The 16,875-nt window shown below is 43.5% G+C and overlaps 1 protein-coding gene across 1 annotated transcript; it reads left to right on the top strand.

Annotated features, from left to right (window-relative positions):
- Nucleotides 1–7,265: 7,265 nt before the first annotated feature.
- Nucleotides 7,266–15,783, top strand: LOC132206885 (probable G-protein coupled receptor 139). Its single transcript, XM_059641993.1, has 3 exons — nt 7,266–7,635; nt 9,161–9,958; nt 15,641–15,783. The coding sequence occupies exons 1-3, from the start codon at nt 7,371–7,373 to the stop codon at nt 15,781–15,783; spliced, it is 1,206 nt and encodes a 401-aa protein (XP_059497976.1). The 5' UTR covers nt 7,266–7,370.
- Nucleotides 15,784–16,875: the final 1,092 nt, after the last annotated feature.

A 16,875-nucleotide genomic window follows, 5' to 3' on the forward strand; every position in this document is an offset into this window, starting at 1 on the left:
AAAGTCTTTGAAAATGGAGCCATCCTTGTTTGTCGACAGTGTCCTTTTTTTAAGGGTTGAGGTACGCTGGCACTGTGCTTTTTTCAGCATTTTCCTCCACCTTGATCCTCTTGCAGAGACGTGTTGCCAGTGGTGATATAATATCTTCATCCAAAGCTGTGGGCGAACAGCTTTGACTTCCCTGAGATTGTTTTTTATTCCACAAAAGAAGCATGAGAAGCACAGACCAGGGTTTCAGTTTGGCTTTCAGTTCATAGATCATAGAATAGAATCCCTACAGTGTGGAAACAGGCCCTTCAGCCCAAAATGCCAACACTGACACTAAGACCATAAAACACAGACCCATCTCCCTACAAAACCAAATAATCTACACATCCATGAACACTACTGGGGCAATTTAGCATTGCCAATCGACCCAGCATGAGCATCTTTTGGACTGTGGGAGGAAACCGGAGAACCTGGAGGAAACCTGCACAGAATCAGAGAGAATGTGCATGCTCTACACCGACAGTCGCCTCAGAGTGGAATCAAACCCAGGTCCCGGTGCTGTGGGGCAGCAGAGCTAATCACTGTGCCACTGTGCCACCATGCTGCCCCATGCCAAAGTGGAGAACAGGGGAATGTTGCGGTTGGGTGTTTTGGTTTGCAGTTGCTAAATACAGCTGTGACTACTTTTGAGTTCTTTCTCTGCCGCTAGACTGTTTCATTTGCTGATTATTTCTCCTCCATTGGAGAAAATCTGCTTTACTGAATTTGCCTTTGCCAAGTATTTTTTTTATGAGATGCTGCTATCATGGAACACTTGATAAGTAGTAGTTAAATACAATTATTTTGTTCAGTATTTCAACCCAGTTAAAGACATGCCAATTCCATTTTTTTCCCAAAAAAATATTGTCACTGTGATGTACAAATAAAGTGTGTTTTGCTTAAAGCCAAGTAATTCAATCGTATCTGGAATGCACCGCCTTAACTAAGATAAAAGTTAAGGATTGTACGATCTCCTTGGTATACTTTGAGGGGAGTTTTGATCTCGTCCACAAAATTAAACCTATGCCACTGGCCATTGCTCACTTCATTAAGGGGAAATGTTTCTTCCTATCTGCTCTATGTCCCTCTTAATTTAGAACATCTCAATCACATTACCTCAATCTCATCCGGTACAATTAAAAAGAAAAACAGTTTATTCATTCATTCTTAATGAATGGCCAGTGTCCTCTGGAGTTCAGAATGAACATCATTGAAATATTTGAGATCCTGAGGGAGCCTGACCAGCTGGACGTTGAAAGGACAATCTAAAACTAGGATTAAAAATGAAGGTACATACCTCTCATCCCCACCTCCTTGACCTGACACATCCTGTCCATCTGCTGTCCCAGCTATCCTACCTTCCCAACTCACTGACCAATCCTCAGCAGCCCCGACCTGCACTCAGTGATCACCTTCCCAAAGACCATCCCCAGCACCACCTCTCCTCTCTCTATTATTTCTGAGCACACTTCTCCATCCCACATATCTGAAGAAGGGTCCTGACCCAAAATGTCAACTTTCCTGCCCCTCCTATGCTGCCTGGCCTGCTGTGTTCCTCCAGATCCAAACTGTGTTATCTCTGACTCCAACATTGGCAGTTTTTACTATCACTGGGAAAACATTTGTTTTGCCCAGCCCTACTGAACCTCCTCTTCCTCAAAAGGCAGGAGATGTAGAATCTTCAAATGTTTCTAAAGTTGAGGAATATGGATTCTTGTTTCACACAAATTGGTGGGGATTACACAAGGGATGTAGAATTGCTGAAGCAACTCAGCCGGTCTGGCAGGGTGGGTGGAGAGAAGGCATAGGTTAGGTTTTGAGTCCAATGACCCTTCTTCAGATTGGACATGACATGCTTCAGTGTGTTCTCGGCTCGTTGAAAACTGACCCTGAATTGTTTCACCCGATTCCTGATCTGCTTTACACTATTGACAATTGTCTGCTTCAACACGCAGCCTTAGGCTGTCCATTACTTCCTTCAGCCTATTTTCCCCCCAACCAGCATTGTGATTTCACCTTCCCAATTCCTGAGTTCCACACATTGGCTCACTGCACATGTCCCATGATGTATCCTCCCTCAGTACAGGTACGAGATACTCCTTTGACACTAATGCATCTGTCTATCTTGGATCACAGCGTTCTTTCAAGCTGTTCTTTTCAGATTCCAGTAAATATAATTAAGAGAATGATCCACAGCAGCAATTTGCTGAAATGTGAATGCTTATTGCATAATAATATATGATTATAATAGCAATAGTAAATTATTACACAGGCAATAATGAATGAAAAAGAAGAGAGGGGTGAAAAAAATAAAGCAAGAAACCTCATGGCTTTCAAGAAAATATCTACAAGTCTCATGTTCTCAGAGATAGTAAGAACTGGAGCCAGAGAGAACACAGTGTGGAGCTGGAGGAACACCGCAGGCCAGGAAGCATCAGAGGAGCAGGTAAGTTGACATTTTGGGTCAGGTCTCTTCTTCAGAAATGGAAAGAGGGAAGGGACCTCAAAAATAGAGAGAGGGGGATGGTTTTAGGAAGGTAGGGTCTTGTTCTGCCCTTCAGGGAGCCCTCGATCGATGGTTAGTCCGGAGGACGAGGTTCATTTATGGCACCGTTCACGATCTCGGTCTGAATTTGAAGTCCAGCAGCAGCTGTAGCAGCCTGGAGAGAAATTCTGTCTTTCACACAGCGTGCCAAACATGCAGCATAAAGAAAGCAGGCAGTAAGGCAAAACTGCTGCCTGGTACGGACAACACAGGATGGGAAAACAAGTGCGGGCGTCGTCTTCGGCTCAGAAAGGAATGTTCGCAGGACTCAGAGGTTCGCAACTGGTTGAGTATTATTCAAAACTCTCCCAGCCTATTTTCTGGTTCTGTGCAATCTATTTTCCCATGCAGCTGTTGAATGTCATCGTGAACTTGTAGCCCGCTTTGGCCATTCCTCTACGCTCCCCTTTATATCTCCTTCTGTTGACCTTATACATCGAAATCCTATAACACTCAGCTGCCTGTCCCTCTTTCAAAAAAATCTGTCATTGCAATAATGTCATCATTCCAGGTACTAACAAAACTCGAAGGTCATTTCCTTGAATATTCCTCTTCCTGCACTGAAACATTTCTCACCCAACTCCTCTGCTCTTCTCAGTAGCGTTTCCCTGTCTGTTCTTGGTCTTCGTCACGTTTGCCTTGGTTTCTAACTCTCCCTCAACTTCTGCATCTATTGCTCTTCTCCTCTGGTTCCCATGCCCCTGCCACACTAGTTTAACCCCCACTCCGCCAAAACCTCTCTGTGTGATGGGTGAGCTTCACTTCCCCTGTGTTGACTGGGACTAACTTTGTGCTGGGGGCTTGGATGGGGCAGAACTTAAAAAGACTATTCAGGAGGATTTCTTGACACACTTTATAAACAGTTCAACCAGGGAAGGCGTTACATTGTACCTGATGTTGGGAAATGAGCCCTTCTGGGGGACTGAAGTTTCAGTCGGGGAGCATTTTGGGAATAGTGAGCATAATACCATGAGTTTTAAGATACTACTGGATAGGAATAACAAATGCCCCTGAGTGAGCATGTTAAATTGGGGCAAGGTGAACTCCAACAATATCAGGCAGGAACTGGAGAATCCTGATAGGAGGCCACTGTTTGTGGGTAAATCCACGTCGGACATGTGGGAGTATTTCAAATGCCAGCTGATTTGAAGAGCAGATAATCCCCACTCTTGCTGTCCCCAAGATACCAGTTCCAGGTGCAACCCATCCAGATGGCATATGCCCAGATCTAGCCTCAATCCAAATCTGAATCCCTCCCCACTAACCACATTTTTCAGCGATGCGTTCATCACATATATCCTGCAGTTTCTGATCTGACTAGCTCATGGCACTATTCCTGACGTCCCACATTTCAACTTTCTTCCAAATTCTCCATATTCTGCTCTTAGGACCTCATTCCTTCTATTTATTTTGACCTATATTGTTAGAACCAACATACACCATGGCCAGTGGTTCTCCCATCTTTCCCTCCAGAATCTCCTGCAACCGCACGGATACATCCAGGACCCGAGCACCAGAGAGGTAACACATCATCCTGGACTCAAGTTTGTGACAGAAATGTCTGTATTTTCCCTTTAGCATTGAATCTCCTCAAACTTGAGCATATCGATGGTTGTTCCATCCTCCTTCTGCAGCAGATCTGGTTCCATGAATTTGGCTGCTACTGTCGTCCCATAAGAGGGCAATCCCCTCAAGCATATCCAGGACAAGGGCATCAGTTTTGCAGGGTGATAGTCGCAGGAGATTTTTGCACTGCCAGCTTAGCCCTCCTGTTCTGCCTGGTGGCCACCCATTCCTTTTCCTGCCTGTAGAGCCTGTGGTGTGATGACCTTCCACCACACTCTCGGTACTGTCTGCAGATGCTGCTCCAAATCTGAAACCCGAGCTCCCAGGAGCTGCAAGTGGAAACAAATCTTTCACACATGCAGGTCCCAGGCACTGGGAATATGCTTCCCACATCGAGACAGAGGAGCAGCCTCCGATTTGGAGCTCACCTGCCACGTCTTACCTTTTTAATTTAAATGATCCAAACAGTGTCAAATACTTGTAATACTCGATCGAAGCTGTTGGTGTTTCTCCAAATTACCAGTTACTCGCCAACAACAGATTCCAGAAGTTGTTGAGCCTCAGGCTCCTTCACCCACTGGAACTCTCACTGCTCACCTTCCTCTCACAATATTCCTCTCTCTTCACCTTTTCCGTCTCCCTCTTTAAGTAGAGGAGGAAAGGACAGGGGGAGGACAGGGAAATGAAAGCACTGCAGTGATGTGATCTTTGGTGCGGCTAATCCTTACCATCAAGTACACCCACCAGACCCTTCACACTCACTCTGACAAAATGTACATCAGAATGCCGTGTCTCAGCGCTCTCTGGTTGGACAATTAACCTTTGACTGATTCAGTTTAGATTTTTTTTTAATATCCGACATTGTCATGTTGACATTGCTGCTGTGGGCCGCTTTCAATTTCATATTTATTTGAAGTTGCCTTTTACTGCAAATCAGTATGGTGCATTGTGAACTTATGTCCTCCCTGTTAAAAGAAAATAAATCTGCTGTGTAGCTGAATTGACATCACATCCGCAATATATTTGCTGTCTCCAGAAACCGGGAATTCAAAAAATGCATGAGAAATCAAAAAGGCGAGTTCTATCAACAATGGGATTTCCTCGTTGTAAAAAAAGATTTCCTTGTAGTTCTGATTCGAACACAGAAGGATCATCAACAATGTACAATTCGATGCCAGAAATCAACCAAACTACATTCCAGACTCAGGGTAGATTGGATTTTTAACCCGTTGCTGCCTTTATATTTCATTCTGTCCCCGACAAACTAACAATGGCACACATTTTATCTTCCCATCGAGTCGATAATGCACTGTAGGCTCTGAGTCAGATCGATAATCACACTCACCAGTTAAAGTGGTAAATTCACACTTCTTTCTGGTGCGTATATCCTAATTGTACTTCAAAGTGTTGCTCATGATATCTTCCAAAAAGGTACATTGGATGCTGTGGGAATTTAGGTTGCTGCAAAAAAATCTATACACTGACTGAACATGGGAGCAATTCAAGCATGTGGTGAAATATCTAGATTTATTAATGATTTAATTTAGTAAGTATAATTTCTACATTATATAATTGGTAAAGCCCACAATTAAGAGGGGAAGTGCTCGCTGAGAGACCAGACAAATCAATTCTGGGAGAACAAAACTGTAAAAGGTGGACAAAAACAGAAGTTGCGGGAAAACCCAGCAGGTCTGGACCATCTGTGAAGAAATAGAGAAATCAGAGTTAACATTTTGGGCGAACGTTTGGTGAAGGGTCACCGAATCCGAAACATGAACTCTGATTTTTTTTTTCTTCACAGAGACTTTCCAGCAAATTCTGCTTTTGTCCCTGATTTATAGTATCCGCAGTTCTTTGGGTTTTTATTTGCACAGATCATTATTCTATGCGTTAGTTTTCTGTTGGAAGTATAAGGGGAACGCAAAAGAATATGAGCTAATAGCCTTTTTGGTGCAGCATCAACAATTAACTGAGGTTTGAGAAGTGTTAGCAAGGACATCAATCTCTGGGTTCTGTCTGTGTATGCCTGCATTTGGAGACTGATACAGACTGATCATCGAGTCCATTAAACCAATTAGAAATTCATCTCACCTGGGCAAGGTCAGTCATCATTTAATGCTTCAATTGATTAGACTATAGGTGTGAGGCTTTGAAGAATTATTGAGCAGTTTTCAGTGATTCAAATGCCAATGTGAAAGTTTGAAGTTATGCAGCTTGCAAACAGGAGTGGCCTAACCTGGAGGCTTTGGAAAGAGACTGACAATTTGAGTGTTGGTCTGCATCCTGAGCTGAAGCAGAAAACAAAAGCTTAGTATGTCTACGAGGTTGCTACATGACTTCAATAACAATAATAATGAATTAAAGTTTCTTCAGTTATTGCAATAGGCTGTTTTCTGTCACCTTGTTGGTTTGTCTCAAATGAACAAACCAATTTCAGAACTTGTGTGTAAGATCCCCTGAAACTTCCACTTGCTGCATCTCTGCCCTTCCCCAGCTCTAATTCCTTCATCTTACTGTGACTCGCACTGGCCTCAGAAACCTCCCTATCTCTGCCTCTTTCTACAGCACTTTGCAGTTTCCACAATCATCTCCAAGCTCACGATCTTCCCTCGATCAGCACCCTTCCTCAATATTTTCTGCACGGTCAAATTAATGGTCTTTTAGTCAATCGAAAAATCAGAGTAGGCTCTTTGTTCAGTAGATTTCAGCTGCTGTAAAAAATCACTCGAAGGATACTTTGTAAGATCACTTTGGTGACTCGCTGCACATAACTTCAAGATCAATATCTACATGTAGACACTGCATCATTTTATCCAAGTGCTCCATTAGGTCTATCAGCTGTAATGATTCTTTGGTATGTTGTACTGTACAAGGTAGATTTAAATATTCTAGTCCAACCTTTGCTATTTTCACAATTGAACCCTTGACACTTCTTATGAATCCCTTTCGGACTGTGTAAATGTTCTGGTGCGACATTGAGCAGAGTAATACAGCTGTTTGCTCAGGGACTAAGCAATGTCAGTCCCCAAGGATTCCACTTGCGTCACTGGGACAGAGAGAGCGCGGTTGGTCTATTTATAGGGCAATCCTTGTAATGGCTTACACAGTATATTTGGACACCAACGAGGATAAGTGAATCCAGACTCAGACAGAAGAGAAGCTAAGAATCAAGGCTTTGAAATCTTATGGAAATCTGTGGGACTCCAAAAGCAGTGATTGAAACTTAACAGCAATGGATCAGAATCTGAGTGCAGCCCAATGGACTGGTACAGCAACACACCAGGTTCTGAGCAAAGGAGCTTGGAACGTTTCATCAAGTGTTCAGGATCTCGGTACAAAAAAATGCAATGCGACACCAACCAGTAGAGATTTATCCTGGACTATTCACTTTCTTTCTCTGTTTTACAATCGGATATCAGTAGCCTGGCGGATCCAATATATACATTATATTGTTCAATGCTTCTACGATCCTACCCTTGCAATTGTTGGTGTTCCACGTAAGTAACAACAGCTGTTTATTTTATTTTCTATGAACAAAGTTTAACTGGATTATTATTCATGTGGTTCATTGCAGCATTATTGATGAGATTGGTGTTTCTGAGATGATTCCATAGAAAGTTGTAATTTTAGAATCCACTGCTTTATTCTTGTCTCTGTGATGTTAACTAACTTCCTTTTTTTTGGTTTCAGGTGGTAGGTGTCAGCATTCAATTTGTATGTTTGTAAACCTTACTATTCTCCATTGTTGATCTTCTTATTTTCGTGCTGGGAACACCAAACCATTCTCTCCAGTATTCACCAAAGCCATGGTTTGCCGTCAGATTCTATCAAATAAGTAAATAATACTGTTTTACATCTGCATGTCTGTGGCAATGTTTTCAGGCCCACTTTAACAGTTTGTGCCATCCTAATTTCTGTTATTATGTGTTCAGCTTGTTATTGGCAAATATGTGTTTTTCATCTAATTACTGGATCTTTCAAGAATGGAAATGACTTCCCTGCAATATAAATGAAAAAAAATCCAGAAACCTTCTTCGGAACACTTTTTTCAACATGTTACAATTATGCATTTTAATGCTTGATGGGTAAAATAGAATTTCTCCCAGCCACTTTGGATTCTTTTATCAGTTGTGTTACTGCCCAATCACATTATTATTAATCATAACCAACCTAGAGAAACAGTTCTGCATCAAATAAATCATCAAGTAAATTAATTCTCCTCTTAATCTTCTCAACTCAAAACTGAACTATCCTATTTTGCGCATTCTCCTCTGTAAATGCATAATATGTCCTCAGGGGAAAAAAAACTTCCTTTGTATGATTTATCACTCTCTCTGCATTCTTCACATCATCACTCCTGGCACCCCTTCTACAACAGCCAGCCAATGACACTCAGATAAGATCAAGGGTATTCTGTCGAACTTTCAGAGCATCTACCTTGTTGCCTACAGTTCTGTTCACCATACTACTAGAAGAATGTGGTTGATGCTTTGAGAGGATAGCGATAAAGGTTTAGCAGGACATTGCTTGGTATGGCTGGATTTTACCTCTGATTAAGAGACTAATTGGAATAGATTAGCTTTGTTTTCAATGAAGCAGGAGTTGAGATTCATAAGATTGGAAATCTCATGGATGGAGTGGAAAATGTTAGGCTTTTCCAAAGGTGGGGAGGGGGGCTCCATTACGAGAGGGCACACATTCAAGGCGCGAGGGGCAATTTTAAAAGAGATGTGCGAGGTAAGTTTTTCGCACAAAGGGTGGAGAGTACCTGGAACACACTGCCAGAGGAGGTGGAGGAAGCTGGCACAATAGCAGCATTTGAAAATCACCTGGAAGAATACATGAATGGGAAGAACATGGGGGAATACAAATCCTGTAAGTGAAGGCACCCTTCGCTGGGAAGGGCAAAATGTGAAGGTACAGGCCTGGATGTTCTGCTCCTGTGCTGGATTGTTCTTTGTTCTTTAAGTTTTTCTCATTTCCTAAACAAAATATGTGCATGTTTGTTACTCTTACTTCCAGTGAACTTTGTGACAATTCTGATTCTGTCCCGTGGGAAGTGTGATCTGTCCAAATGTGTCACTCTCTACCTGGTGGCTATGGCAGTTGCGGACCTACTGGTTATTATCTTCGATCTCATCTTCAGACACATTCCAATTGTTTACCGTGATGAGTTCCATTTCTTGTTTTCTATCCCCATGTGCAATATCCACGCTGTCGTGCTTTATGCAGCCACTGACTGTTCTGTTTGGTTCACCGTCAGTTTCACCTTCGATCGCCTTATTGCCATTTGCTGTCAGAAGCTGAAAAGCAAATACTGCACTGAACGAACAGCCGCTATGGCTCTGGGAACGGTGACTGCTTTGAGCTGCATGAAGAACATTTCCTGGTATTTCATGCTAATGGGTAACTATTATCAGATCAACTTACCCTGGTTTTGTCTCTTAAGGAAAAATGTTTTAAAGTCTGTGCTCTGGGTGACGATTGAATTTTTACATCATATATTAACACCGTGCTGCCCTTTCATCTTGATTTTGTTGTTCAATGCAATAACTGTGAAAAATATTTTATTGACAAGCAGAGCCCGTAGAAGACTGCATGCTTCTCGTAGTGGCAGAGATCCAGAGATGGAGAATCGGAGGAAATCCATCAATTTACTCTTCATTCTCTCAGCTAATTTCATTATCTTATGGTCAACCTTAATGGTGTTTTCTATTTGGTATCGGATGTTTTCTTTGGGGTATTATTCTGTATCATTGCTTCCTTTTGTGCTTGAGTTGGGATTCATGCTTCAGCTCCGGAGTTGCTGTACGAACACTGGTATTTATGCTGTAACTCAGACAAAATTCAGAAAGAATTTGGTGAATGTCGTAAAATTCCCCTTTACTGCAATCATTAAATCAATTGTGAGATAAGGATGGAATGAATGAAAAATTGGTCTTTTTCCCAAATATTTTGCTGAGGTTTGTGGGAATTGAGACAACAACAAATGTGTGTTTCATTTTAAATCTGAATGAAATCAAATAGGGTTCTGTCCCTGTCTAAATGATTAAGATAGACAAAAAGTGGAACAGTAAATGCGGCAGCAGGATTAAATCCTACTCTGATGGTGACCATGAGACAATTGGTGACAATGAGGGAAAAAAGATTACCGCCACATCACTCTTCCCTTGGTTATCAGTAAACTGAGGAAATCTGTCATCAACAGAGCAATGAAGGAGCACTTGCTCAGTAACAACCTGCTCACTGGGGTCCTGTTTTGGTTTCTAACCCCTTCTGCCCAGACCTCATCACAGCCTTGACAATGGAGAATACTTGTACAGCTGGTGAACATGACTCCCCATCGCATTGATGCTATTTTTGATGGTTATTGCAGAAATTATGTGGTTTAATTCCAGCGTCAGGTGACTGCGAGTGTGGAAATTGCATGTTCATCTGTCTCCACATGGACACTTCGGTTTCTTCTTGGAGTCCAAGGATGTGCGGGTTAGGGTGGATTGGCCATGCTACATTGTCCTGTTGTGCCCAGGGATATGCAGGTTAGGGTGGGATTGGCCATGATACATTGTCCTGTAGTGCCCAGGGATGTGCGGGTTAGGGTGGATTGTCCATGCTAAATTGTCCCGTAGTGCCCAGGATGTGCTGGTTAGGTTGGATTGGCCATGCTAAATTCCCCCGTTGCGCCCAGGGATATGCAGGTTAGGGTGGATTGGCCGTACTAAATTGTCCCATAATACCCAGGGATGTGCGGATTACTGGGTGATTAACCATAGAAAATGCATGGTTAGGGGTATAGGGTTTGGTCGGTGGGTTGTTCTGGGTAGGATGATCATTTGCGGGCCTGTACAGTCTTGGCAAGCCAAATGGCCTTTGTCTTCATCTTTGGCATTCTATGAATCCACGAACATGACCTACCTGGTTCCTTCTCCCAAAGGGTGTCACCTCAGATGTGTCAGTGTTTCGTTGCATCAGCTACTGACCTGCACACTGGATCATACTGTTTATATCCTCTTGTAACCTAATGCACTCCTCTTCACTGTCTACCACCTGGCCAATTATTGTGTCTTCCTCAAAAATACCTGTCTTTATTTCCACGTTCTCAACTAAGTTATGTTTTGAACATAATAGCAATGGAACCAGCACTAATCCCAATGGTAAGTCACTGCAAACCTTCTCCAAGCAGCTTTCCACCATCGCGCAATATCTCCTGTAAAGAAGACAAATTTGAATCCAAATTTGCGACCGTATCCTGATATCCTGAGCTTTCATCTTCTTCTTCAGTCTCCCCAAGGGCCCTCATGGAAAGCCTTGCTGAAATCTAACTGAACGATAGAGAATGTCCTCCCATTATCTGAACTCCTGGTCATCTCCTCACAAAAATTCCTGCAGATTTATTAGGCCTCCATCTGGCAGAGCCATTTGGAATAAACCTGATCAAAATTGCTTCTCCAAGTCCAAAGATGTGCAGGTCAGGAGGATTGGCTGGACTAAACTGGAAAGGTGAAGTGGATTAATCATGACAAATGCAGGGTTACAGGGGTAAGTTCGTGGTTTAGGCCTGAGTGGATTGCTGTTTGGAGTCAATGCCGACCTGATGGACTGAAAGGCCACCTTATATACTGCACAATTCTACAATGGTAAGGTTTTAAATGAGGATTAATTTTCTCCTTTACTATTTTTTTCCATTACTACTAGTGTTCGGCTCACTCGCCTATAGATCTCTGGTCTATCTATAATATCTTCCTTGCAAACTGGAACAACATTAGCTGTCATACAACACTCCCCTGTTGCCAGAGATGAGTTAAGATTTCATCAACACTCTTAAGTTTTATCCTTACCTCCCACAGCGACCTGCGATATACTTCATGTGGCCCTGGCATTCGCTCAATTTTAAATCCAACAAAATCTCCTATATGCTTCTTATATGCGTCAGACAAAAAAATCCACAACCCCATTTTGCACTTCAGCTTTCCCTCGCCGAGAGAAGCCATATGAAGTACTCATTTAACAGTCTGCCAAAGTCACTGCATTTCACCTGCTAAATAACCCATGGTCCCTTATGGGCTTTCCGCGTTCCCTGGCCATTCCATTCCCTTGATATATTCGTTTAACATTTTGGGACGTTTCTCTCATCGTACCTACCAGTGTATTCACAGATGCCAATTGCTCTCCTAATTGATTTCTGGAGTTAACAATCCCCATGTTAGGAAGGGTAGATTAAACCCCTCTGGATATGAAAATTGAAACACAAGCCTCTCGTCTATGGGAGTAGAAGTCCGTTTCCAGTAATTAAACCCAAAACACCACTGAAACTCACCTCACCTCATCTTATTAGTATAACATTTGCAGAGAAGGGGAGGTTGAATGAAAGAAAATCCCTGATATTCAAGTAATAAGTAGCAAGTAACAATTTGTTGATTTAACCTGAACAGTGAACAATTTAACAGAGTTACTAACAAGCTGAACAATTCCCCCAGAACTATAAACTATTCCCTGATCGAACTGAATTCTACTGGCATGCTATTCCAATTAACACAAGCTCTACTTAAATAAAAAAAAGAACTATGGATGGTGCAAATCAGAAACAAAGCCAGAAGTTGCTGGAAAATCTCAACAGGTCTGGCAGGATCTGTGGCTGGTGATAGTGGTTGGGAAAACATCAGTTTTATATGCAGAAAATAGGGAGGGGTTGGTGTCGGGAGTAAATGATAGGATAGAGCCTAAAGAGAGAGAAAGACGGTTGTGCAGACTAAGGAGTCGAAAAAGATCAGGCGGGGAGGGTGAGTAGCTGTTAATGGGGACTGTTCGTGACTAACAACAGGTCGTGTAACGGCAGGCTCTGAATAGCAAGGCCTGGTGTGTGGGGTTGGGGACTGGGACATGGGAGGGTTTAGACCCTAAAAGTATTGAACTCAATATTGAGCCCGGAGGGCTACAGGGTCCCCAAAAACGGAAAATGAGGAATTGTTCTTCCAGCTTGCATTGAACTTTGCTGGAACACCGCAGCAAGCCAGAGACAAAGATGTTGGTCTGGGAAGAGGGTGGTGTGTTAAGCTGGCAGGCAACAGGTAATTCAGGGACTTACTTACAATCAGAACATAGATGTTCTGCGAAGCCGTCACCCATTATCACATAACCTGCTATTACACTGCATGTTATTGGTCACTAATAATGGCATTTCGCTCTCCCATCGATTTTCAATAGCCTTCTCCCTATTTTCTGCATACAAACTGATATTTTCCCAGCCACCATAACTTCTGAGGACGGGTCACCACACTAGAAATGTTAACGCTGTTTTTAATTCACCAATGTTGCCAGATCTGCTGAACTTTTCCAGCAACTTTGTTTTTGCTCCCACTTACAGAAACCCAATTAGGAAAGTAAATTAAAATTTAGTCCCTCAAAGCCTACATGCCTTTCGTCTGCTGTCCCCAATACATAAATGCCTACCGTCCGCTCACCTGGCTGTCATAGAACATAGAGCATAGAACAGTACAGCACAGTAAGGCCCTTCGGCCCCCGATGTTGTGCCGAACTTTTAACCTGATCCTCAGGTTTATCTATGGAACGCTTCACAAACTCATGGATGCTTTCTCTGTGATGTCTGTTGTGAGGTCTCTTGCCTGCAAGTGCTGTGGTACTTTTTATGGATAGATCGTGCTTTCTGAAGAGAGATCAGTGATTTCTTGTGACAGCCTGATTCTTATTTCTCAGATGGTGATTCAGTCTCACACCGATTTTCAAAACTCGTCTCCTTATGTATCTTGGCAGATTGGATTAGATTCCCTCCAGTGTGGAATCAGGCCCTTCGTCCCAACAAGTTCACACAGCCCCGTGAAGCCACCCAGACCCACACACCCCTGAACACCTCGGTCAATTTAGCATGGCCGATCCACCTAGTCTGTACATCTTTGGACTGTGGGAGGAAACCGGGGCACCCGGAGGAAACCCATGCAGACATAGGGAGATCATACAAACTCTGCACAGACAGTCACCCGAGGCTGGAATCGAACCCAGGTCCCTGGCGCTGTGAGACTGCTAGCCACTGAGCCACCATGCCGCCCCCCACACCATCACCACCCCACCCCACTCCGATCGCAATTATCTTACAACATTGATCTGAGGTTGTCAAAACCATCAGATGTAAATTCAGTTCGTTTTCAATCAATAAGTGCTCAGTGTAAATTAATTGGCTGATTCTGGCGAGTTGCCAAAACATCAAAACAAGTCTAAAGCTTCCAATCACACAGCCAATTGACACGTTTCAATTTTAGAACCATCTGTACGTCTTCAGCTGCTTAGGTACTTTTTCTGCATAAATCTCGAAGCTGAGAAAAACATTTTAAATCTCAATGGAGCCACGCACTCTTATCCCTTATGATTTTTAAACGAACAAATTCCAACATCCTGCCTTCTAATTCACAATTACTCTACACAACTTCGTAATACCTCCTCCCTGAAGGGAGTAAAAACACACCATTATCAAATGATGCCTTCATGTAAAAAAAATCTTCACACCAATGTCACGAGACACATAGGTCAGTAATCTAAAGTTGCATCTTTCATCCTAATTCTCATTTATATATTACATTGGACCATAATGGCTCTGTCTGGTCTGCACATTTTCTTTAAAACCAGCGATAATGCAGCTACAACGATATTTTAATGACCCATCATGTTATATCAATTAAAAGCCTGCAACTTAAGACTCGAGCAAAATAGTCTTGTATTCTAGCTCTGAAATCTTTCCAGAAAGGTGAGAGGGTTGTGTTCTAAGTGCACAGCCATCTCTGAAATATTATTTGTGACATAAACATCAAAATGTTGTTTGGCAATAACCGGCCGTGGTCTTTATTTTCACCTTAAGGTAATTACATTCAGTAATACATTTTGATTCCTTTTCCAAGGAGGTTTTTTTTATCCTTGAGGTATTACAACTGCCGATGTTGAACCTCCTCTCACCCACCTTCCTGCAAGAATGCTACTCCCCATTCCCAATTGTTCACCTCCTCTCACCCACCTTCCTGTGAGAATGTTATCCCATTTTCCCAAATCCTTTGCCTCCACCACCTCTGCTCCCAAGATGAGGCATTCCATCCCAGAAAACCGAGATGTCCTCATTTCCCAAGGGCCACTCCTCCCCATCCCCACAGTTTTCAAAAATACCCTCAACCACATCTCTAGCGTTTCCTGCACCTCATCCCTCACACCCACTCCCTGCAATATCAGCAAAGTCAGAATTGCCTGAGTCCTGACGTATCACCCTATCAACCTCTGGATTCAATGCTTCATTCCCTGCCACTTCTGCCACCTGCAATCTGACCCCACTACCAAGGATATATTTCCTCTCGACCCTTATCTGCCTTCTAGACCAAGCACTCTCTACACGACTCCTTCATCCGCTCCACAGTCCCCACTAGCCCCACTCCCCCGGCACCTTTCCCTGAAAACATAGGAGGTGTGGCATCTGCCCGTACACCTGCACCCTCACCTCCATCCCAGGCCCAAAGAAAACCTTCCGCATGAAGCAGATGTTCACCTTCACATCGGCTGCTGTGGCTGATTGTGCCCGTTGCTCCCAATGTGGCATCCTCTACATCAGGGAAATCAAGCGAGGCTTGGAAACCGATTTGTGGAGCATCTAGCTCTGTTTGTGACAAATGACAATAGCTCCCATTCACGAACCAGTTCAAACTTCCCTCCCACTCCTTGGACGACATGTCCATCCTGGGCCTCCTCCAGAGTCATGATGATGCCACATGAAAACTGGAGGCAAAACAAGTTGTGTTCCATCTGGGAACCCTACATCTCAATGGTCTCAATATGGACTTTACAAGGTTCAAAATCTCCCCAACCAACACCCCGCCCAACTCACCCCAAGACTAGCACCACCTCTCGACCCCGCCTCCTTGACATGTCTGTCATCCCTCCCACCTACCCGCTCCTTCCACCTCACTGACCAATGCCCAACCCAACTCCCTAACTGCACGCACTTTTACTGGCTCCATCCCTGTCTCCTTGACCTGTCCGTCTTCCCGCCCACCTACCCGCTCCTTCCACCTCACTGACCAATGCCCAACGCAACCTCCTTCCTGCACGCACTTTTACTGGCTCCATCCCCCCCTCCTTGACCTGTTCGTTTTCTCTCCACCTATCTGCTCTAGTATCCACCTTCTATCATCGGCTCCCCCCGCCCTTCTATTTATTTCAGAGCCCCATTCCCCTCCCCCATTTCTGAAGAAAGGTCCAGACCCAAAGCATCAGCTTTCCTATGCTTCTGATGCTGCCTGGCCTGCTGTGTTCATCCATTTCCAGACCAATTTATTCTCTGATGGCCTTTAGGGAAGGAAGCTGCCATTTTCATCTGGTCTTGCGTAATTGTGACTCCTGACCCACAGAAATGTGATTCATCAATTCATCGATTCATGGATGGTACAGCGCAGAAACAGACCCTTTGGTCCAATGTGCCCATGCCGACCAGCTCTGCCAATTTAATCTAGTCCCATTGGACAGCATTTGTCCCACACCACTCTCAATGCTTCGTATTCATGGAGAGGCAAGGGAGGACAGATCTTGTAACAGATCCTGTCATAACGGGCACATTGTTTGAAATACATTGAAACAGATGGCATGCATTTTGCCAGGACCAGATGGCTTGATGGCTAAAGGATTCCCCTGTCCAAAACAGGCAGAGGTTGAAAATGTGTTTCCTCTAATCAGTTAAATATTAACAAGGG

Source organism: Stegostoma tigrinum, chromosome 44, assembly GCF_030684315.1.
Source record: "Stegostoma tigrinum isolate sSteTig4 chromosome 44, sSteTig4.hap1, whole genome shotgun sequence".
Lineage (NCBI taxonomy): Eukaryota > Metazoa > Chordata > Chondrichthyes > Orectolobiformes > Stegostomatidae > Stegostoma > Stegostoma tigrinum.